This window comes from Pongo abelii, chromosome 6 (genome assembly GCF_028885655.2).
Source record: "Pongo abelii isolate AG06213 chromosome 6, NHGRI_mPonAbe1-v2.0_pri, whole genome shotgun sequence".
In the NCBI taxonomy this organism is placed as follows: domain Eukaryota; kingdom Metazoa; phylum Chordata; class Mammalia; order Primates; family Hominidae; genus Pongo; species Pongo abelii.
In genome coordinates, this window is record NC_071991.2 from 61,599,703 (window position 1) to 61,623,173 (window position 23,471).

The 23,471-nt window shown below is 43.8% G+C and overlaps 2 protein-coding genes across 2 annotated transcripts in view; both read left to right on the forward strand.

Annotated features, from left to right (window-relative positions):
• The first annotated feature begins 9,266 nt into the window (after positions 1 to 9,266).
• The window catches only part of TRA2A (transformer 2 alpha homolog), an 82,914-nt gene continuing 68,709 nt past the window's right edge, over positions 9,267 to 23,471 (forward strand). The window contains exon 1 of the mRNA XM_054559387.1: positions 9,267 to 9,413. The gene's annotated coding sequence lies outside the window, so the exon portion shown is untranslated. The remainder of the gene's footprint in view (positions 9,414 to 23,471) is intronic.
• LOC100451844 (dual specificity protein kinase CLK2-like) lies at positions 10,605 to 14,160 on the forward strand. Its single transcript, XM_054559384.2, has one exon. It carries the CDS (start codon positions 10,797 to 10,799, stop codon positions 12,135 to 12,137), a length of 1,341 nt encoding a protein of 446 aa, XP_054415359.1. The 5' UTR covers positions 10,605 to 10,796; the 3' UTR covers positions 12,138 to 14,160.

The window sequence follows — 23,471 nt, forward strand, 5'->3', positions numbered from 1 at the left end:
ACAAGTGTGAAAGCCTTCCCTTCTTAGCCTTCCCCAGCTCTGTCAGGGTGTTTTGTTTTTTAACACAAGTGACTCCATTTTGATTCTGACAATTTTCACATTTCTTTTTTTTGATCAAGATCTTTCTCAGAATGCATCACTGATCAGTCATTTTGTAGTTACATTCTGATGTCCCTGGAGGCCAGGTTGAACCTGTCCTGGTTGCTGGTTTCTTCCCACATTGTGGGGAGTGATTGGTGATGAGGAGTCCGTGTCAAAAACCATTTAGCCACATTTGGGCAATAAGGGAGGTTTGAAGAAAATGGCTCTCAGGCTAAGTCTACCTGGAGTTTATTATTAAGGTCTATAGTCTTTGGCTGTCATCTCAAAGTGCTGGCCCAGCATCATTTTGTTAAGACCTATACTTCTGCAAAAATTTAACAAGTAACAGATACAAAGTTTAAAAAAGGAAAAATATAAAGTAAAAGGATAATCTCAGTTTGCTTAATAGTTTTGAGCCATGAACCTAGGCTTAACCAGCTGAATAAATGAAATGGCCATAGAGGATTAAGTGAGACCTGTTGTAACAGTTCCATAAACCCATCAGTTTTTTAAGTGTGCATGAGAATGGGCCATCAAATGTAGCTGGTTGGAGTCCCAGAAAACTTGGCATGCCTTAATGTTTGAAAATCCCAGGCAGAGTACAGTGGCTCACATTTGTAATCTTGACACTTTGGGAGGCTAAGGCAGAAGGATCTCTTGAGGCCAGGAGTTTGAGACAGCCTGAGCAACATAGTGAAACACCGTCTCTACAAAACAAAACAAAACAAAAAAAGTAGCTGGGCATGGTGGCGTGTACCCGTAGTCCTAGCTACTTGAGCCTAGGGGTTCAAGGCTGCAATGATCTATGATTGCATCACTGAACTCCAGCCAGGGAGACAGAGTGAGACTCTGTTTCTTTAAAAAAAAAAAAAGAAAAAAAAAAAAAGAAAGAAAGAAAAATTAAGAAAATCCCATTACATTACTTATCAATCTCTCAAGAGCAAAGAAAATTATCAATCTTGTCAGAATGTCATAAGTTTGGACCAATGTATTTGATGGTAGCAACCACTCTAGTGGCTTTTACTTAACCATCCTGTGTCCATCATTTAGAATGTGTCCATTCTAAAAGAATGTTTATTTTTGCTCTCAGAATATTTTCAGAAACAAGCAAGGGAAAAGAGCAACATAAAGGGAAAAGAACAACAAAAAAGTTGCATGTAACCAAAATAAAACCAAGAATGTTCATAAAAATTTTAACCCAGGCATGTGGATCAGACAAAATATTAAAGTAGGCACACAGACCGAAAGTAAATTCATCAGAAAAGACATGCCTCACAGACAGAATGGAAATTCTGTAGAAATCAGAAAAGACTTCCCAGAAAATACAAAAAGTCTTTGTTTAATCCGAGGAGGGATGTAAAGTCCTTTATTTAGGGCTGCCTTATTCAAATCAGACCCCAAATAAAGTCAAGAGCTTCTACCATAAAGAAGGAGGCATGGTCTTAGAGAAGACTCATCAGGGCAGAAAAAGTGAGCCATGGAAGCAGAGAACTGCAATGGCTTAAATGAGTACTGCACCAGATTCAAGAACTGTCAGTGCCTTGTGATAGTGATCTCTTTTCAGGTCCTGTTTCTGGCACCATTTGTGTCAACCTAAATAACAGAGAGAGGCTCTCTAAAAGAAAAATATGGTTATTTGGGAATAGGGCATTGCAATGGGAATACACATGCCACAGTAAACTATGTGTGTATTCAAGGAGGTAAGGGAAGACAAAGGTTTTTACAGGAAAAATTAGGGGCGTTACATAATTGTTTTGAAATTATTATCCTTGGCTACAAGAATCTATAATAACAAGGGTGGCTCCAATCTGAGGTTAGACAGACAATTGCTGAGCAGATATCCTCATAGAAGTACGTTTTGTGTGAGGTTACAATGACCATTGTTAATGTTGTGATTTTCCAGAGTTTTCTGTGGTAATTTTGTTATCAGGCATGCAAGTGTGAGAACTCTCTCTTCTTAGCTTTCCTGGCTGTATTTGTCAGATTCTTTGGGGATTTTTTACACAAATGATTCCATTTTGATACTGTCAACTTTCATAGTAATTAAGGCAGTGTGGAAGGAGATCAAAAATAGACAAATCTACCAGTAGTACAGAATAGAGAGCCCAGTGACCTGGGTGTGGTGGTGCACACCTGTAGCCCCAGCTATCTGGGAGGCTGAGGCAGGAGGATCACTTGGGCCCAGGAGTTTGAGACTAGCCTGGCAATGCAAAGCAACACCTAAAGAACACTTTTCAATGATTGAATGGTGCTGGAACAAATAGTGCTCTATTTGGAAAAGAAATGAAATTGGACTCTTCACATTATAAACAAAAGTCAATTTCAGGTAACTAACGGACACTTTTTTTATTTTTAAGAGACAGGGTCTTGCTTTGTTGCCCAGACTGAAGTGTAGTGCTGTGATCATAGCTTACTGCAGCCTCAAACTCCCAGGCTCAAGCAACCCTCCCAAGCAGCTAGGACTACAAGCATGTGCCACCAAGCCCGAGTAATTCTTTTTTAAGAGACAGGATCTTGCTGTGTTGTCCAGGCTGGTCTCAAACTCCTGCCTCAGCCTCCCAAAGTGCTGGATTACAGGAGTGAGTCATGATGCCCAGCTGAAACATAAATTTTAAAGGCAGAAGAATGAAGCTATCTATTTGCAGACTTTAAAGTGAGAAGGAAAAAAAAAGAAATAATACTTTTGTGTCTAAAGATAATATAACAGTATATTGATCTCAAGGGTAAGGGGACAGACTTTTTAAACTAATCCAAAAAGCACTACCTATAATAGGAAAATAGATAAATTTGACCACATTAACATTAAGACAGCCAGGCACAATGGCTCACGCCTGTAATCCCAGCATTTAGGGAGGCTGAGGCAGGCAGATCACCTGAGGTCATGAGCTCAAGACCAGCTGGCCAACATGGTGAAACCCCATCTCTACAAAAATACAAAAATTAGCCGGGCAAGGTGGTGCATGCCTGTAATTCCAGCTACTCAGGAGGCTAAGGCAGGAGAATTGCTCGAACCCAGGAGGCAGAGGTTGCAGTGACTGAGATCGCGCCATTGCACTCCAACCTGGTGACTGAGCAAGACTCTGTCTCAAAAAAAACAAAAACAAAACAAAAACAAAAAAAAAACATTAAGACTTGGTTTTATCAAATTACACCATTAAAAGAGTTAAAAGGCAAGCCTCACAGATGATTAAGAAATTTACAATATGGGCCAGATGCGGTGGCTCACTCCTATAACCCCAGCACTTTGGGAGGCCAAAGCGGGTGGATCACCTGAGGCCAGAGTTTGAGACCAGCCTGGACAACATGGTGAAAGCCCGTCTCTACTAAAAATACAGAAATTAACCGGGTATGGCGGCGGGCGCCTGTAATTCCAGCTACTCAGAAGGCTGAGGCAGGAGAATTGCTTGAACCTGGGAAGCGAAGGTTGCAGTGAGCTGAGGTTGCGCCATTGTACTCCAGCCTGGGCGATAACAGCAAAACTCCATCAAAAAGAAAGAGAGAGAGAGAGAGAGATAAAGAAAGAAATTTGCAACATGTATAACCAAGAAAGGTCTTGTATCTAGAATATATAAAGAACTATAATCATTAAGAAAAAGAGTTGAGGCCAAGCACGGTGGCTCACACCTGTAATCCCAGCATTTTGGGAGGCCAAGGTGGGCAAATCACTTGAGGCCAGGAGTTCAAGACCAGCCTGGGCAACATGGTGAAACCCTGTCTCTACTAAAAATACAAAAACTAGCCCAATGTGCTGATGCATGCCTGAAGCCAAAGTTGCAGTGGGCCGAGATCACGCCACTGCACTCCAGCCTGTACGACAGAGCAAGACTCTGTCTCAAAAAAGAAAGAAAGAAAAGAAAAAGAAAAAGAGCTGGCCAGGCGCGGTGGCTCACGCCTGTAATCCCAGCACTTTGGGAGGCCGAGGCGGGCGGATCACGAGGTCAGGAGATCGAGACCATCCTGGCTAACATGGTGAAACCCCGTCTCTACTAAAAATAAAAAAAATCAACCAGGTGTCGTGGCACGCGCCTGTAGTCCCAGCTACTCGGGAGGGTGAGACAGGAGAATCGCTTGAACCCTGGAGGCAGAGGTTGTAGTGAGCTGAGATCGCACCGCTGCGCTCCAACTCCAGCTTGGGCGACACAGTGAGACTTGGTCTCAAAAATAAATAAATAAATAAATAAAAGAAAAAGAGCTGAACAGGCTCTTAACTAAGGAAGAAATCCAAATAACCAATAAACATATGAAAAAGCATCAACTTCATATGAGGACAAGAAAATTTAAATCACAATGAGAGAATAACACGCTACTCACCAGAATGGCTAAAACAGAAAAAGATTGACGATTACAAATGTTGACCACAGTGGAGCAATGGTAATTCTCATACTTTGCCATAGGTAAAGTAAACTAATACAGCAGTTTGGAAAAAGGAACAAGCTACATTTGACAATAGAGATGAATCTTAAAAACTTAATATTAAGAAAAAGAAACTATTCACAAAATAATATATACTGTGTTATTCCATTTTTGTAAGGTTCAAAAACAGGAAAAAAGAATGTATACTTAGGTGTTAAAACTGTAAAGAAAAGCAAGGAATTGATCATCATAAAAGGGAGGTTAGTGGCTACCTCTGAGACCAAAGGAGCCCTGTGAGGAGGGATTTGAGACTGCAAAGAGGGAATGGGTGGTAGTTACACTGCTGTGGGCTTTGTAATAATTCATTAGAGTATGTATTTATTGTTTATGCATTTTTTCACATATGTGTTATGTTTGCCAGTTTAAAAAATAAAAGAGTAGGGGTCTGGAGTCAGATTGCCTTCATTCAGTTCCAAGCCCTACAACTGTGTAACCTTGGGCAAGCTCCATAGCCTCTCTAAGCCTCCATTTCCCATCTGCAAAGTGTCAGTAATAAGAGTACATCAAAAGGATATTGTGAGGATTACAATGAGAATGTGAGCTGATGTGTATAAAGTAGTTTTCACAGTAACCGCCGTCCCTTGGTATCCATGGGGGATTGATTCCAGGACTCCATAGGATAACAGAATCTGCAGATGCTCAAGTCTCGCAGTTGGCTCTCCGTATCCACAGGTTCTGCATCCACTATTATCATTGTAAGCACACTAAAGCATTAAAGAAAGACACTGAAGCAAGTAACTTATGCAATAGTCCTTTATGCTAAAGTATGTATGTTAGGCCAATGGCCTATATTTGATTCTAAATACCTCACTATTCACTGTTTCCAAACACTTGTAGTGGCACTCAATAAATATACTGTGGCCGGGTGCGGTGGCTCATGCCTGTAATCCCAGCACTTTGGGAGGTCAGAAGATTGAGACCATCCTGGCTAACACGGTGAAACCCCGTCTCTACTAAAAATACAAAAAATTAGCCGGGCATGGCAGCGTGCGCCTGTAGTCCCAGGTACTCAGGAGGCTGAGGCAGGAGAATGGCATGAACCCGGGAGGCGGAGCTTGCAGTGAGCCGAGATCGCACCACTGCACTCCAGCCTGGGTGACAGAGACTCTGTCTCAAAAAATAAATAAATAAATAAATAAATAAATAAATAACTTGTGAATGGCCAGGCATGATGGTTCACACCTTTAATCCCAGCATTTTGGGAGGCCGAGGCGGGTGGATCACCTGAGGTCAGGAGTTCAAGACCAGCCTCGTCAACATGGCAAAACCCAGTCTCTACTAAAATACAAAAATTAGCTGGGCGTGGTGGCAGTGCCTGTAATCCCAACTATTCAGGAGGCTGAGGCAGGAGAATTGCTTGAACCCGGGAGGCAGAGGTTCCAGTGAGCCGAGATCATGCCACTGCACTCCAGCCTGGGCAACAGAAACAAAAAAAAACAAAAACAAAAAAAAATTGTGAATGAATGAATGATCACTTCTCAGCCTTTTGGCTAAGATTAAGTGTGAATGAATGAATTTTTCTGCTAACCCCAGTACACAAATCTCTGGACACTGTATCTATTTAATACATGTTGGTTGGCTCTCTGACAGAGGTTTTCCTGGCCTCTAACGATTCATGTAACGCTACTTTCAAGTTTCCTGTTACTTCCATTCTATTCCACACCTTGGTAGACAAGAGTATATTAATTTGGAAGGTTCAAGAGATTAAAATAATAATAATAAAAATAATTATTATTATATTTTATAGCACTTTTCACTTTAGAAACCATTTTCCTAGAAGTAATGGGATGTATTGCCAAACTCTGCCCACTCATCTGTCAAAGAAAGACCTAGAATCAGAAGAACATAATTAGCTGCTCAAATTAATTCAATCAGAGTTGAAGCCATTCCTTTCTGGAATCAAGGAGAAAAACCACAGCCAACTCATATCAGGCCCCAGATAAGAAAGTGCCACCTTCCTCAATGCCATAATAGGGGAGAAAGTAATCTATTCCTAAAATGCAAGCTCAGAATATCATGGTAACAAGAAAAAATAGCCTTTCCAGAGGTTAATGGTTGTCTCTGAGGAAAAGAGTTAGAAACTGAACTGGGAGAAAAAATTGGAATTGGAGTACCTACTTCCATATATATATTTTTTTTTCTTTTTGTTTTTGTTTTTTTTTTTTTTGAGACAGGGTCTCATTCTGTCACCAGGCTAGAGTGCAGTGGCGTGATCTCGGCTCACTTGCAGTCTCAACTTGCCAGATCCAAGCCATCCTGCCACCTCAGCCTCCTGATCAGCTGGGACCACAAGTGAACACCATCAGGCTCAGCTAATTTTTTGTATTTTTTTAGTAAAGACGGGGTTTCACCATGTTGCCCAGGCTGGTCTTGAACTCCTGGTTTAAAGTGATCCACCCACCTCAGCCTCCGAAAGTTCTGGAATTACACACATGAGCCACCATGTTCAGCCTACATTCTTATTTATAAGGCAGAATATGACACAGCTCAGTCCTGAAGTATTCCTCAGATATCCTGAGCCCACAAAAAGAACTCCGGACTAACCTCGTGGGGAAACAGTGGCTCTTTACTGAAGGCAGAGGAAGCTCTTTTCTGAGAATTCGAAGTTTGGAGCAGAACAGTAGGAGAGACTAGGACAAGTAAGAAGTTAAGTAAGGGAGGTAGGCTGATCACCTGAGGTCAGGAGTTCAAGGCCAGCTTGGCCAACATGGTGAAACCCTGTCTCTACTAAAAATACAAAAATTAGCCCGGTGTGGTCGTGGGCACCTGTAGTCCCAGCTGCTCAGGAAGCTGAGGCAGGAGAATCATTTGAACCAGGGAGGCAGAGGTTACAGTGAGCTGAGATCATGCCAGTGCACTCTAGACTGGGTGACGGAGCAAGACTCTGTCTCAAAATAAATAAATAAATAAATAAGGGCTGGGCATGGTGACTCATGCTTTTAATCCTCATACTTTGGGAGACAGGCAGGAGGATCACTTGAGACCAGAAGTTCGAGACCAGCATGGACAATATGGTGAACTCTCATCTCTACTAAAAATACCAAAATTAGGCCAGGCACGGTGGCTCACGCCTGTAATCCCAGCACTTTGAGAAGCTGAGGTGGGTGGATCACGAAGTCAGGAGTTCAAGACCAGCCTGGCCAAGATGGTGAAACCCCGTCTCTACTAAAAATACAAAAAAAAAAACCAGGAGTGGTGGTGGGCGCCTGTAATCTCAGCTACTCAGGAGGCTGAGGCAGAGAATTGCTTGAACCCAGGAGGCAGAGATTGCAGTGAGCCAAGATGGCACCACTGCACTCCAGCCTGGAAGACAGAGTGAGACTCCATATCAAAAAAAAAAAAAAAAATACAAAAATTAGTTGTTAGTTTAGTTGCTGCCTAAAAGCAAGACTAGGCTCTCAAGGAGGTACAATGGGGCCGGACGCGGTGGCTCACACCTGTAATCCCAGCACTTTGGGAGGCCCAGGCGGGCAAATCACGAGGTCAGGAGATCGCGACCAGCCTGGCCAACAATGGTGAACCCCGTCTCTACTAAAAAAAAAAAAAAAAAAAAAAAAAAAAAATAGCCGGGCGTGGTGGTTTATGCCTGTAATCCCAGCTACTCAGGAGGCTGAGGCAGGAGAATTGCTTGAACCTAGGAGGCAGAGGTTGCAGTGAGTCGAAATCCAGCCACTGCACTCCAGCTTTGGCTACAGAGCAAGACCGCATCTAGGGGGTGTCGGGGGGAAGAGGTAAAATGGACAGCAGCAAACCACAGGTGTGATAGGAGAGAATACTGAGCTGAAATCAGTCTCCTAAAATATGAATCCGATTTCAGGATCATTCATTTATCTGACTGTCAAGAACGCCTCTGAACAGGAGGAAGACTTTGGGGAGAAGGTGGGGTTTGTTGAAAGGGCACCGAGAAGGGAGGGGGGTGGTACCCAAACAATTTGTTTACATAATGTTTTTTGGACCTGAAATATGTAGAAAAGTACTTTGAAACTAAAGTACTGTACTGAAGTTTAATTATTTTTCTTATTGTTTGCATATTCTCCCTCCCAGATACTTTACAGAGGGTGCTAAAGCTGATCCCCTGGGAGCTTCAGAGTTTAATGACTTCGCCTGAAGATTTCCTATTCTTTTCCACAACGTGCTAAGTCAAATTATGGCCAAATTACCAATCGCATGGTAATTCAGCTTCTAAATATATTTTGCAGAGTGTTTCCAAAAGTTGAAAAAAAAACAAAACTTTACCTAAATTGTTTTTACTTGCTTCACCCTAAATCAGTTATTCGGTTCCTTTGAAGAACATGTTGCTTTAGCAACCCCGAAAGTGAACCCAGATACCCAGGACTACTGATTGTTACATCAGAGTTTTCGAAAACGCCAATACTGGAAACAGGCCGACAGTTAAGGAGAGGCAGGCCTCAAACTAAAGCAGAACCTTCTCAAAACTACTTATATTTCAAGAGATGGATTAAGCGAAAAGAGCTGTACAAAGAAATAAGCCATTTTCTATGCGCCTGTTATATGCAAGGCACTGCACTCCCTTGTCACTTGTTAACTTACAAGAAGACTCGCCGGTCCAGGGAAAGGAGAGGGGAACAGGGGCAAGGTTTGTGGAGGGCGGCAAACTGCACTCCACGTGCCGCGGGGCTGCGCTTGCGTAGACCCGAGTTCTGATGCCTGGCGCCGGCTGCCAGGTAGGGGCGCGCGTCCTGCGCAGTTGCGGCGCACCGCCTCCTCGGGCTTCAGGCCGGGCCAATCAGGAGGCAGGCGGGAGGGGGCGCGGCGCCGGGAGGGGGCGGGGCCGGGTAGGGCTTCGCGGTCCGCTGGCCAGCCGGGAGGGGGCCTTTGGCTTCCCCACCCGCCATGGAGCGGCTGACGTTGCCTCCCGGCGGCGCGGCGGCGGTGGACGAGTACCTGGAGTACCGGAGGTGAGGCTGTGGCTCCGGGCCTGTCCCCCGCCGCTTCGAGGGGCCAGGATCCCTGGGCTGGGGGCGCGGGCAGGGGCCCGGCCGGCGTCCGCGGGGGTTCCCGGCATCTGTGCCTGGGCTGTTGGGGGAGGCCTAGATGAATTCCAGTTAAGTCTGCCTAATTAAATACTGTAGGGCCACGCAGTTCTATGCAGTGATGAGTCTTCCGATGCCATTTAAGAGATTCCTCTGCTCCCTTCCAAGAAGGATGACTAACTCCAGACTGATACAGAGGTCCAGCTGCTCTTTAAATGGCCATTGAAAACATGCACATCGAGTACTCGGGGCTATAGAAGTTATCATACATCAAATTAACCCAGTAATAGGGTCAACCGTGAACTTCTGAACGCGCTCCCCACCCCGAGGGGCTGGTTTTAGGAGAAAGGCACTGACTGGTGTTTGGTGTTCTGGAGAAGCCCCTTCCGAAACTGGAAACGTAGCTCCTCCTTTGGTCTGAGGACGCGGTTCATTGTCCTGTGTCCTGAGCGAGGATGGTGCACCTGCAGCGACGCACTCTTTCTCCGCTTCCTGGGGTTTTTGATCGGCCGGAATCTGGGCGGATGAGAAGTCCTGGAGAGGACCGCCTGAGGACGCCGAGTTGGGGCGGGAGGATGTGTGTGTTCAAGCAGAGGGGAGACGCTCCAGGCTCGGCCAGGGAGGCCAGAGCGAGCGACAGGGCCTCCTCTGCGGCATCGTGGGTGGCCCAGATGACCCAGAGGTGTGCAGACGGCCCCCCAGCTGACTGCTCTCCCTTCGTCTGACTGCCCCGTTGGTGTAGTTTTGGGTCACCCTTAGAACTGCCTGGAGATTCTGAGCCAGAAGAATAAGGGCTAGGAGCTTGATGGGGTCAGTTCCCACGACCGGTTCAGGGTCAGAACAACCATCATCCCGTCCTCGCCCAGAGCAGAGCCGGCTCCTTGAGCCTCCAGTTCTCCAGAGCTTTTGCCTGGGAGCAAGCTGCTGGAGCTGGTGTTGACTGATAACTTGGATATTTAGATATGTGAATTGTGGGCCTCCAGTTGACTCTTGCCTAGCTCCGAACATGTTAGGGCAGACCTGGTGGGAAATTATGTAGTTATTTAATCAGTTATTCGGTTCCTTTGAAGAACATGTTGCTTTAGCAACCCCCAAAGTGAACCCAGATACCCAGGACTACTGATTGTTACATCAGAGTTTTTGAAAACGCCAATACTAGAAACAGGCCGACAGTTAAGCAGAGGCGGGCGGAACTGAAGCAGAGCCCGAGAACTGGGCTGGAGGTCCCATGGTCCCGGGTTGGGGGGGTGGAGCAGCACTTCGTTGCCGCGGGGGTGCCGGGACTCCGGCCGCAGTGCCGCCACCATCATGGACTTCCTGTGGGACAAGCGCACGGGCCTCGCCGCCAGAACGATGCCTCATCCTCGAAGGTACCATTCCTCAGAACGAGGCAGCCGGAGGAGTTACCGTGAACACTATCGGAGCCGAAAACATAAGCAACGAAGAAGCCGCTCCTGGTCAAGTAGTAGTGACCGGACACGACGGCGCTGGCGAGAGGACAGCTACCATGTCCGGAGGAGGTGCAGCCAGACATTTAGCCGCTCGTCTTCGCAGCACAGCAGCCGGAAAGCCAAGAGTGTAGAGGACGACGCTGAGGGCCACCTCATCTACCACGTCGGGGACTGGCTACAAGAGCGATATGAAATCGTTAGCACCTTAGGAAAGGGGACCTTCGGCCGAGTTGTACAATGTGTTGACCATCGCAGGGGTGGGGCTCGAGTTGCCCTGAAGATCATTAAGAATGTGGAGAAGTATAAGGAAGCAGCTCGACTTGAGATCAACGTGCTGGAGAAAATCAACGAGAAAGACCCTGACAAGAACCTCTGTGTCCAGATGTTTGACTGGTTTGACTACCATGGCCACATGTGTATCTCCTTGGAGCTTCTGGGCCTTAGCACCTTCGATTTCCTCAAAGACAACAACTACCTGCCCTACCCCATCCACCAAGTGCGCCACATGGCCTTCCAGTTGTGCCAGGCTGTCAAGTTCCTCCATGATAACAAGCTGACACATACAGACCTCAAGCCTGAAAATATTCTGTTTGTGAATTCAGACTATGAGCTCACCTACAACCTAGAGAAGAAGCGACATGAGCGCAGTGTGAAGAGCACAGCTGTGCGGGTGGGAGACTTTGGCAGTGCCACCTTTGACCATGAGCACCATAGCACCATTGTCTCCACTCGCCATTACCGAGCACCAGAGGTCATCTTTGAGTTGGGCTGGTCACAGCCTTGTGATGTGTGGAGTATAGGCTGCATCATCTTTGAGTACTATGTGGGCTTCACCCTCTTCCAGACCCATGACAACAGAGAGCATCTAGCCATGATGGAAAGGATCTTGGGTCCTATCCCTTCCTGGATGATCCGAAAGACAAGAAAACAGAAATATTTTTACCGGGGTCGCCTGGATTGGGATGAGAACACATCAGCTGGGCGCTATGTTCGTGAGAACTGCAAACCGCTGCGGCAGTATCTGACCTCAGAGGCAGAGGAACACCACCAGCTCTTCGATCTGATTGAAAGCATGCTAGAGTATGAACCAGCTAAGCGGATGACCTTGGGTGAAGCCCTTCAGCATCCTTTCTTCGCCCGCCTTTGGGCTGAGACACCCAACAAGTTGTGGGACTCCAGTCGGGATATCAGTCCGTGACCATCAGGCCCTGGGCCTCCCTGCATCTTTTATAGCAGTGAGTGTCCAGTCCAGGACACTGGTGCTTTTTTATAAAAGAGAACAGAGCCAGAGTTCACTCCTTCCTGCTGGTTCTCTATATACCTGTGAATATGTGAAACAGTAAATATGAAACAACTTGTACCTATCACTTCAACCCCTGCGTTGTACATAATGCTATTCCATCCACACACTTTCCACCCTCACCTGCTCCCTCATACAGAGTTGGATGGGGGCCGAGTGAGGTAACCAGGTGGCATCTACCCCATGTTTTATAAGGAATTTTGTACAGTCTTTGTGAAATGAAATAACATGCTTCATTTGACACCCCCCAAAAAAATTAGTTGGGCTTAGTGGTGCACACCTGTGGTTCCAGCTACTCAGGAAGCTTACACAGAAAGATTGCTTGAGCCTTGGAGGCAGAGGTTACAGTGAGCCAAGATTATGCCACTGCACTCTAGCCTGGGTAATAGAGCGAGACCCTGTCTCAAAAATTAAAAAAAAAAAAAAAGTGAAGTGAGCCTCCCTAAAGGGCACCGTTGTTGGGAAGGCCTAAATCTGGAAGTGCCTTCCATTGATCCTTCAGTGAGGAGTGCCTGACCCTTCATGGAATTTCTCTTTTCCACGTAATAATAGTCCGAAAGGTTTCATGTGGAGGAGTCTTGACAGGTCGGGAGAGGGAGAGGCCCAACCTGCCTCTTAGGGTTTGGTAGAGTTTGGGAATGTGAGAAAGGCCTGTTAACCATGAGAAAAACTCCTAGTCCAAAGTAAAATAAAGAAAAGCGTTTGGGCCAAGACAAATATTTTAATTCTCTATGCCTTATGCTGGGAACTCATCTTGCCCCAATTCAAATGTAAGCCTTCCTTATAGAAAGTAATTTTTTTTCTGTGACAGAGTTTTGCTCTTGTTGCCCAGGCTGGAGTGCAATGGCATGATCTCGGCTCACCACAACCTCCACCTCCCGGGTTCAAGTGATTCTCCTGCCTCAGCCTCCCAAGTAGGTGGGATTACAGGCATGCACCACCACTCCCAGCTAATTTTGTATTTTTAGTAGAGACAGGATTTCTCCATGTTGGTCAGGCTTGCCTCGGACTCCCGACCTCAGGTGATCTGCCCCGCCTCAACCTCCCAAAGTGCTAGAATTACAGGCATGAGCCACCGCACCTGGCCTAGAAAGTAAATCTTAATCTTTAAAACTCCCAGATATAAAGGGCAAAAAGGCAAGGGTGAACATTCAAATAATCAAGATCATAATGACTATTATTTTTCCTAGCAGACTCAACGTCATGCTCACACACATTCAGTGAGATGGATTTTAACCAAGCAGAAGGCACAAATATGTATCTTTTCTCACTAATTTGCCTGACTGCAAAAATTACCTACATTGTGTTCATTATTATAAAATTCAAAATAATTACCCCATGTAAAGTAAATGAAATGATGAATGCTATTTTATTTAAAACTCATTGCTATAACTTTTTTCCATATAAGGAGCTAGGTTTAGAAATTAAAGTCTCCAAATAGGCTGGGCATGGTGGCTCATGCCTGTAGTTCCAACACTTTGGGAGACTGGGGCAGAAGGATGGCTTTGGCCAGGAGTTCAAGGCTGCAGTGAGCTATAATAGTGCCATAACACACCAGCCTGGGCAACAGAATGAGACCCTGTCTCTTCAAATATATATATAAATATATATATATATGGCTGGGCACCATGGCTCATGCCTGTAATACCAACACTCTGGGAGGCTGAGGCAGTTGGATCACCCGAGATCAGGAGTTCCAGACCAGCCTGGCCAACATGGTGAAACCCCGTTTCTAGTAAAAATACAAAAAATTAGCTGGGCATGGTGTCGGACACCTGTAATCCCCAGCTACTCAGGAGGCTGAGGCAGGAGATTCACTTGAACTCGGGAGGCAGAGGTTGCAGTGAGCTGAGCTTGTGCCATTGCACTCCATCCTGGTCAACAAGAGCGAAACTCTGTATCAAAAAAAAAAAAAAGTATATATATGTGTGTTTGATAAATCCCAAGGATAAAGTAATTTTACTTGGCTAATTGCAATTTTATAAACTGAAAGGACAAAAAGGCATAGCTGTGACAGACGTTTCTAATGAATCATCTTTATTGCTGTAAACTCATAGAAAACTGTTAAAATTGTTACTATAGTGAATAATAAAAGGAAAGTATTTTCAGAACTTCCAGGCCAAATTGATGTGCAGAGTTTTCTTAGATTCCAAAAACTGTAAGGGTAAAGGGACCCATACAAGACTTGAATTCATTCATTCTACACCATCCCTGACATTTGAAGGTCATCCAGCTTAAAGCAAAACAAAACAAAACAAAACAAAACAAAACAAAACAAAACACTCAAGTGATAGTAAACTCATTACTTTCAAAGGAACTTGATTTAATCTTCAGGAAACTTCCTTTTTAAAGTTCTTCTGTATATTGAAAAGAGATATTTCTTCCATCTACCTCTTGGCCTAAGTCCTATCCTTTAGGACCATACCTTCAAGAACAACTGCTCTTCATTCTCCCTCTGCATCTGCTCTTTTCCAAGGTCTATCAGGTTCTTTTTTTTTTTTTTTTTTTTTTAAGAGACAGGGTCTCCCTATGTTGCCCAGGCTAGTCTTGAACTCCTGGGCTCAAGGGATCCTCCTGCCTCAGCCTCCCAAAGTGCTAGGATTACAGGCATGAGCCGCCACACCTGGCTCCAAGGCCTTTCAGTTCTGAGGATCAATGATTTGGGTTGAGTTTGGCTGTGTGGTTCTCCTGCCAGTCTTACTTGGAATCACTTATGCAGCTGCAATCATCAGGCAGTCTGACTGGGGCTAGATGGTCTAAGATGACCTCATTCCTTGTATCAAACACTGTTCTGAGCATTTTGCTTGCGTTAACTCTGTTACTTTCTCAACAACCTAGGAGATAAACCCTATTATTATGTCATATTAGAAATGAATATAGGTGAAAAAGAAATTTAAAAAAATAAAAAAGAAATGAATATAGTTGATACACTGAACAGGTGGGACTCACAGTTATACTTGGAAAAACAACTGACTTTCTTTTCTCCACTTTTCATTCAAACCTGTTCTAGAGGGATGACTTGCTTTAGAAGCAAGCCCTGTGACTTATCTGGTCACTCTTAGATAATAAAAAGTCTGATTTTTGCTGGGTACGGTGGCACACACTTGTAGTCCCAACTACTCAGGAGGCTGAGACATGAGGATCGTTTGAGCCCAAGAGTTCAGATCCAGCATCCAACCTGGGCAACACTGTGAGACTTCCTCTCTCTCTTTTTTTTTTTTTTTTTTTAAGAGACAGGGTCTCACTTTGTCACCCAGGCTAGAGTGCAGTGATGCCATCACAGCTCATTGCAGCCTCTATCTCCCAGGTTCAAGTGATTCTCCCACTTCAGCCTCCCCAGTAGCAGGGACTACATGTACACGCCACCATGCCTGGCTAATTTTTTTTAATTTTTTGTAGAGATGGGGGTCTCACTATCTTGCCCAGGCTGTTCTTGAATTCTTGGGCTCAAGCAATCCTCCCATCTTGGCCTACCAAAGTGTTGGGATTACAAGCATGAGCCACTGCACCTGGGCTTTTTTTTCTCTTGAGACAGGGTCTGACCAGGCATGGTGGCTCATGCCTGTAATCCTAGCACTTTGGGAGGCCAAGGTGGGAGGATAGCTTGAGCTCAGGAGTTCGAGACCAGGCTGGGCAACATGGTGAGACCTCATCTGAAAAAAAAAAAGAGGGAGAGAGGAAGAGAGACACGGTCTTACACTGTCACCCAGGCCACAGGCCCTCACTACAATGCTCAACTAATTTTTTGATTTTTTGTAGACAGGTTCTCTCCATATTACCCAGGCTGGTCTTGAACTCCTGGGCTCAGGCAATCCTCCTGCCTTCACCTCCAAAAATGTTGGGATTACAGGCATCAGCCACCACACCCAGCTATATTTATTTTATTTTTTTTCTTAAATGTTTTTACATACCCAGGAAAGATCTGAGAGAAGAGTCCTATTTTAACATTCCATTACATGAGGAAAGTAAGGCTTTAAAATTTTAAATAACTTGTTCTGGGTCACAGATAATAAAAAGAAAAATTGGATTCAAAAATTAATGTCATGGGTACTATGTTCAGTACCTGGGTGATGGGATCAATCATACCACAAACCTCAGCATCATGCAATGTAACCAAGTAACAAACCTGCACATGTATCTTCAAATCTAAGATAAAAGTTAAAAAGAACCGAAGAAAGATATTCTTATTTTTCCTTGCAAAAAAAATAGGGTCTTAAATATGTTTACAAATTTCATCTTGGGAGATTAACCTATTGTTCTGGGATTTATTTTATTTTATTTTATTTTTTGAGACAGTCTTGCTCTGTTGCCCAGGCTGCAGTGCAGTGGTGCCATCATAGCTCACTGCTGCCTTGAACTCCCAGACTCAAGTGATCCACCCACCCCCACCTGCCCCTGCCTCAGCCTCTTGAGTAGCTAGAACTATAGGCACGCCCCTCCACATCCAGCTAGTTTTTTAAAATTTTTGTAGAGACAGGCTCTTGCTATGTTGCCCAGGCTGGTCTCAAATTCCTGGCCTCAAGTAATCCTCCTGCCTCAGCCTCTCAAAGTGCTGGGAGGCATGAGCCACTGCCCAGCTGGATACAGTGTTTTTTATCACAAAGGTAATACCTATTAATCTTTTTTCAAAAATTCAAACATATAGAAATATAGAAACTGAACATCTCCCATAATCCCATTCTTCAAGACAACTGGTTTATCAAGTGAATAAGTTTAAAAAGTCACTCAGGGGCATAGAAATGAGATGCTCATACCCCTCAGTTCATGCCCTCCTACTACCATTGATCAGTACAAGGTTCCTCTTTGTTATTTGTATTATTTATTCCTTCATCCCTATTCTCTTCTCCTTACAGAAAACCACTCCAGTATACTTAATTAAAGGTTCTTCCAATACTCTTTCCTACATTTATTTAAGTAAATAGTATAGAGTACTGGTTAGGACTCTGAGGACAGTCTTCCTGAGTTCTATTCTGGCTCTGCTGCTTACCAGCTATGTGACCACAGGCAACTTACTTAGTCTATATATGCCTCAGTTTTCTCATTAAAAAAAATTTAAAAAAAAATACTAGTACTTACCTCATAAGATTGTTATAAAGAGTTAATATTTAGTTTAATGAGCTAATACTTATTAAGTGCTTAGAACGAATCTGGCACATAGTTGACGCTATATGGTATTAAATAAATGTCAGCCAGGCAAGGTAGGTCACACCTGTAATCCCAGCACATTGGGAGACCTAGGCAGGTGGACTGCTTGAGCCCAGGAGTTGGAGACAGCCTGGCTAACATGGCGAGACCCTGTCTCTACTAAAACGTACAAAAAATAGCTAGGTGCTATGGCACGCCCCTATAATCCCTGCCTCTCAGAAGGCTGAAGTGGGAGGATTGCCTGAGCTTGGGAGGTCGAGGCTGCAGTGGGCCATGCCTGCACCATTGCACTCCAACCTGGGCCACACAGACACTGTCTCAAAAAAAAAAAAAAAAAAAAAAAAAAAGAAAGAAAGAAAGAAAAAGTCAAATAAATGTTTATTATTGAAAAACATAAATAATATTCAGTTTCATCTTTATCTCTTTCAATATTATTTTTTGAGATCTACCCATATTATGATACATAAAACTCCATGCCACAGTTTACCTGTCCATTCCCTTAATCAGGCCCACCCTTAACATTTGTGGGGTCTGAGGCAAGAAACCAAAGGCAGCCTGTATATCATAAGTTTAAATATTTAAAAGTCATAAGTGATGCTGGGCACGGTGGCTTACACCTGTAATCCCAGCACTTTTGGAGGCCGAGGCGGGTGGATGCCGAGGCAGGTGGATCACGAGGTCAGGAGTTCAAGACCAGCCTGGCCAACATGGAGAAACTCCGTCACTACTAAAAACACAAAAATTAGCCAGGCGTGGTAGCACACGCCTGTAGTCCCAGCTACACGGGAAGCTGAGGCAGAAGAATCGCTTGAACCCGGAAGGTGAAGGTTGCAGTGAGCTGAGATCACACCACTGCACTCCAGCCTAGGCAACAGAGTGAGGCTCCGTCTCAAAAAAAAAAAAAAAGTCATAAGTGATAATAACATGCTGTAAAATTAGATATTTATTCTTCCTCCTTGCCAAATATTCCTTTGTAAAGACAAATTTAACCTTTTCATTCAGACTTAGATAATTTTTTAAAAAGAAAAATTGAAATGTATCTGTAAAACTCTGAGTTTTGTATGACTTAGAATTGGCATAACATCCAAGAGGGCTAAAATTAATTATTTTTACCCACATCTTCTGTTGATGGATGATGACATCTGGATGAGTTTTAAAGACCTATGTAATTCAAAAATTAGATATTTATTCTAAAACTTTATTTTTCTTGCCTTTCTTTTTCAGCAAAATCACTATAACAATCAAAACTTTCCCCTATTTTCTTTTCTACTGGCAGCAAGACCAATGCAGACAAACGTTTTTGAGTGGTTATAGATATATAATTTTTTTTCTGAGACAGACCCTTGCTAAAACGCCCAGGCTGGAGTGCAGTGGTACCATCTCAGCTCACTGCAACCTCCACCTCCTGGGTTCAAGCGATTCTCCTGCCTCAGCCTCCTGAGTAGCTCAGATTACAGGCATGCACCACCACGCCCAGCTAATTTTTGTGTTTTTAATAGAGACGGGGGTTTCACTATGTTGGCCAGGCTGGTCTCGAACTCCTGACCTCAGGTGATCCACCCACCTCGGCCTCCCAAAGTGCTGGGATTACAGGCATGAGCTACTGTACCTGGCCAATTTTTGTATTAATTTGGAGAAATTTCACTCATCTGATGCCATACTTATATTGAAAAGTTAACTATGGTCCAGGCACAGTGGCTCACGCCTGTAATCCACTTTGGGAGCCCGAGGAGGGTGGATCACCTGACATCAGGAGTTCGAGACCAGCCTGGCCAACATGGTGAAATCCCGCTTCTACTAAAAATACAAAAATTAGCCAGGCGTGGTGGCACATGCCTGTAATCCCAGCTACTTGGGAGGCTGAGGCAGAAGAATCGCTTGAACCCGGGAGGCGGAGGTTGCAGTGAGCCGAGATTGTGCCATTGCACTTCAGCGTGGGTGACAAAGCAAGACTCCATCTCAAAAAAAAAAAAGAACCATGAATTTTTAAACATTCACATTGAGGTGTACAATCTGTATACAGTAAAGTGCACAAAGCTTAAGTGTATAACTCAATACCTTTGTGCATGTTTATGCCCATGTAACCCACCACCCAGATCAAGAAATAGATCAGTTCCCCAGTAAGATCTCTCAGGCCCCTTTCTATTCTGTACCCCACAAAGTAAGCAGTATTCTTTTTCTTTTTCTTTTTTTTTTTTTTTTGGAGACAGGGTCTCTGTAGCCCAGGTTGGAGTGCAATGGTGCTTTCTGAGCTCACTGCGACCTCTGCCTCCCGGACTCAAGTCGTCCTCCCACTTCAGCTTTGTATTTTTTGTAGAAACAGCGTTTCGCCATATTGCCCAGGCTGATCTCAAACTCGTGGACTCAAGTAATCCACCCACCTCGGTCTCCCAAAGTGCTGGGATTACAGGTGTGAGCCACTGTACCTGGCCCTAAAATAAGCTTACCTCTAGCATCATATACCATGACAATAAAATGATGCCATTAATTGTTTATTGTAATGCATATAATAAATTATTATAACAAAAATATTGCAAATATTTTAATTTTACTATACAAATTGCTTTCAGTTATATTGCAATTTTCTTTTTCTTATTTTTTATTTTTTAAAAAAATTAGAGATGGAGGTCTGGCTATTTTGCCGAGGCTGGTCTCGAACTCCTGGCCTCAAGCAATCTTCCCACCTTGGGCCTTCAAAGTGCTGGGATTACAGGTGTGAGGCACCATGCCTGGCCTATTATCTCTTTAAAACAATATATCCATACAATATTAAGTTCTGGCCGGGCACGGTGGCTCACGCCTGTAATCCCAACACTTTGGGAGGCCGAGGCGGGTGGATCACCTGAGGTCAGTTCAAGATCAGCCTGGCCAACATGGTGAAACCCCATCTCTACCAAAAATACAAAAATTAGCGTAGTCCCAGCTACTCAGGAGGCTGAGGCAGGAGAATCATTTGAACCCAGAAGGTGGAGGTTGCTGTGAGCTAAGACCTCATCACTGTACTCCAGCCTAGGCAACTCCAGCCTAGTGAGACTCTGCCTCAGAAAAAAAAAAAAAAAAAAGAAGGAGAATATTTATTAAGTTGTTTCAAAGTTTTTAATGCTGGGGCATTACAAAGAAAACTAAAATTGGGAGTATGCTAATCAATTTGTTCAAATGTCTCTTCAATCTATCATAGCTAGAAAGCATGCTTTATGGAAATGTTTGATGGTTATTTGTACACGAATCATCTCATTTATGAAATTTATATAAACTTTTTTGTTTCTTTGCTCTAATTTCTGCATATTTTATTTGAATGTCATCTTGTTCAATATATTTTGTTTTAGAACTATTTTCTCTTCCCTAGAAACAGACTCAGAAAAAAAAGAACTATTTTCTCTAAAATTTAAAAAAATATTTTCTCAAAAGTGAAACTTGGATATGTCAGGTTTTTTGCTAAAGCTTTGCTAACATTAGTAATAGCAATGAATAGGAATTAATGACATTAGAAATAGTAATACCAAATAACTGTGACTAGTGCAACTTCAAAATAAATTTCATTCTCCCACAAAGCTCACAAATTGCTCTATGCTTAAAGGTCTTCTTTTGTTTTGTTTAACTTTTCTAGTGCATTGTATATCTTGTCTAAATTAAATCCAGTTATGTTAACAAAATTTAATAAACATTTTCCTCCTGTGTTCAAAAGTGATTTTGTTTATACTTCATCAGGGTGTTCAGTGCTTGGGCAGATCAAGAATACTATATTTAGGCCAGGCACAGTGGCCTGTAATCCCAGCACTTTGGGAGGCCAAGGCAGATGGATCACTTGAAGCCAGGAGTTCGAGACCAGCCTGACCAACATGGCGAAACCCTGTCTCTACTAAAAATACAAAAATTAGCTGGGCATTCTGGCATGCACCTGTAATCCCTGCTACTGGGGAGGCTGAGGCATGAGAATCGCCTGAACCTGGCGGTGCAGACTGTAGTGAGCTAAAATCGTGCCACTGCATTCCAGTCTGGGTGACAGAGTGAGACCCTGTGTCAAGAAAAGAAAAAAAAAAAAAGAATACTGTATTTAGTCTTTGATTTAATCCAGAGAATATTATTGCTATTGGCTGATTGACATCCAACAAATTCGAAGTGGCATAAGTGATTTCAAGAATATTTCTGGATTTTTGGCTAAAATTATAGCATGTATACTTTATTTTAGCAAGGCCTTTATTGTAGGCTTTATTGTGCTTGGGGTGGAGGATATCACAAAGTTACAGACACACACTACTAGTGCCATATGTGCATCTATAACAGGATTTACTGGTAGAGCACACACAGTCCCCTGAACTCTTGCTATTTATAACACAGGCCTGGCCTAGATGTTTTTGTTTTTGTTTTTGAGACGGAGTCTCACTCTGTCACCCAGGCTAGAGTGCAGTGGCACGATCTTGGCTCACTGCAACCTCTACCTCCTGGGTTCAAGCTATTCTCCTGACTCAGCCTCCCAGGTAGCTGGGATTACAGGCATGCACCACCATGCCCAGCTAATTCTTGTATGTTTAGTAGAGATGAGGTTTCACCATGTTGGCCAGGCTGGTCTCAAACCCCTGACCTCCAGTGATCCACCCACCTGGGTCTCCCAAAGTGCTGGGATTACAGGCATGAATCACCGTGCCTGGCCCTGGTCTACATGTTCTGAATGCAACTTGGCCAGAGTATCTGGCGCCAGACTAAGGCAAAAGACTAGATATGCCATGAACAGCAGTCGAGAAGACAGGACCTTGCCTCCTCACTGTTACATACTTATAAATTTTTGAACTAAAAGGGAGTAGCGGTGTCTCACGCCTGTAATCCCAGCACTTTGGGAGGCCGAGACTGGCGGATCACGAGGTCAGGAGATCGAGACCATCCTGGCTAACACGGTGAAACCCTGTCTCTACTAAAAATGCAAAAAAAAAATTAGCCGGGTGTGGTGGCGGGCGCCTGTAGTCCCAGCTACTCGGGAGGCTGAGGCAGGAGAATGGCGTGAACCTGGGGGGCGGAGCTTGCAGTGAGCCGAGATCGCGCCACTGCACTCCAGCCTGGGTGACAGAGCGAGACTCCGTCTCAAAAAAAAAAAGAGTGGGGACGACCTAGTTTCTCCAAGAAAGAAAACAAACAATATATATATCAAGGGATCTCAGGTCCAGGAAGAACACCAAGTGTAGAGTGACACATCAAGGGTCTTGGGAACAGCCCTGAAGAATCTCTACTTCCTGGGAACATTAGCATCAGCCAGTGGCCTAGCTGTCCCTCTGCAGACAGGCTCAGTCCTGATGAGCCAGCTCCCTGCTAAGCTACCAAAGGAGGGAAAGAAATGTGCTTCCAAGGCCATCCAGACTTCTTCGCTGGCTTGCTTTGGGCAATCTTTTGAATCAATGCTTAAAACTGAAAAATGTTTTCTCACTTTGTGACTTAAGCCAAAAGCCTGAACTTTTTTTTACAGCAGGTATAAAATCAGTGAAGCATTCCTTAATTTTCTACTTCTTTGTGGGTTTTTTTGGTAGTTCACATATGTGTGTATATATAATTATTCAACATGACTTTCTACAATCTAGTTGAAGTGAATAATGTAAATATTTCTATTTCTATTTTGTATATGATTTCTTTTCTCACTTTATTAACCATTATTATTATTTTGAATTATTTTGAATTTCCATCCAGGACGGTGATTGTTACTTATCTGTTTTAAATGTTTAGCCATTCAAAATAATTATTATTTTGGATTATTTTGAATTTTTATCCTGGACCGTGATTGTCATTTATCTGTCTTAAATGTTTAGCTTCTATTTTCAAAATAATTTATTCTAAACCTAGAAAGGTCACATTGTTTTCTGTAAACACTGTGCTGTTAAAATAATATTGGGCAGGCATGGTGGCTCCCGCTTACTATCTGGCATTTTGAGAGGTCAAGGCAGAAGGATTGCTTGAGCCCAGAAGTTTGACATCAGCCTGGGAAACATAGGAAAATCCCATCTCTACAAAAAATAAAGAATTTGCCAGGTGTAGCAGAATGCACCTGTGGTCCCAGCTACTTGGGGGGCTGAGGCAGAAGGATTATTTGAGCCTGAGAGGTTG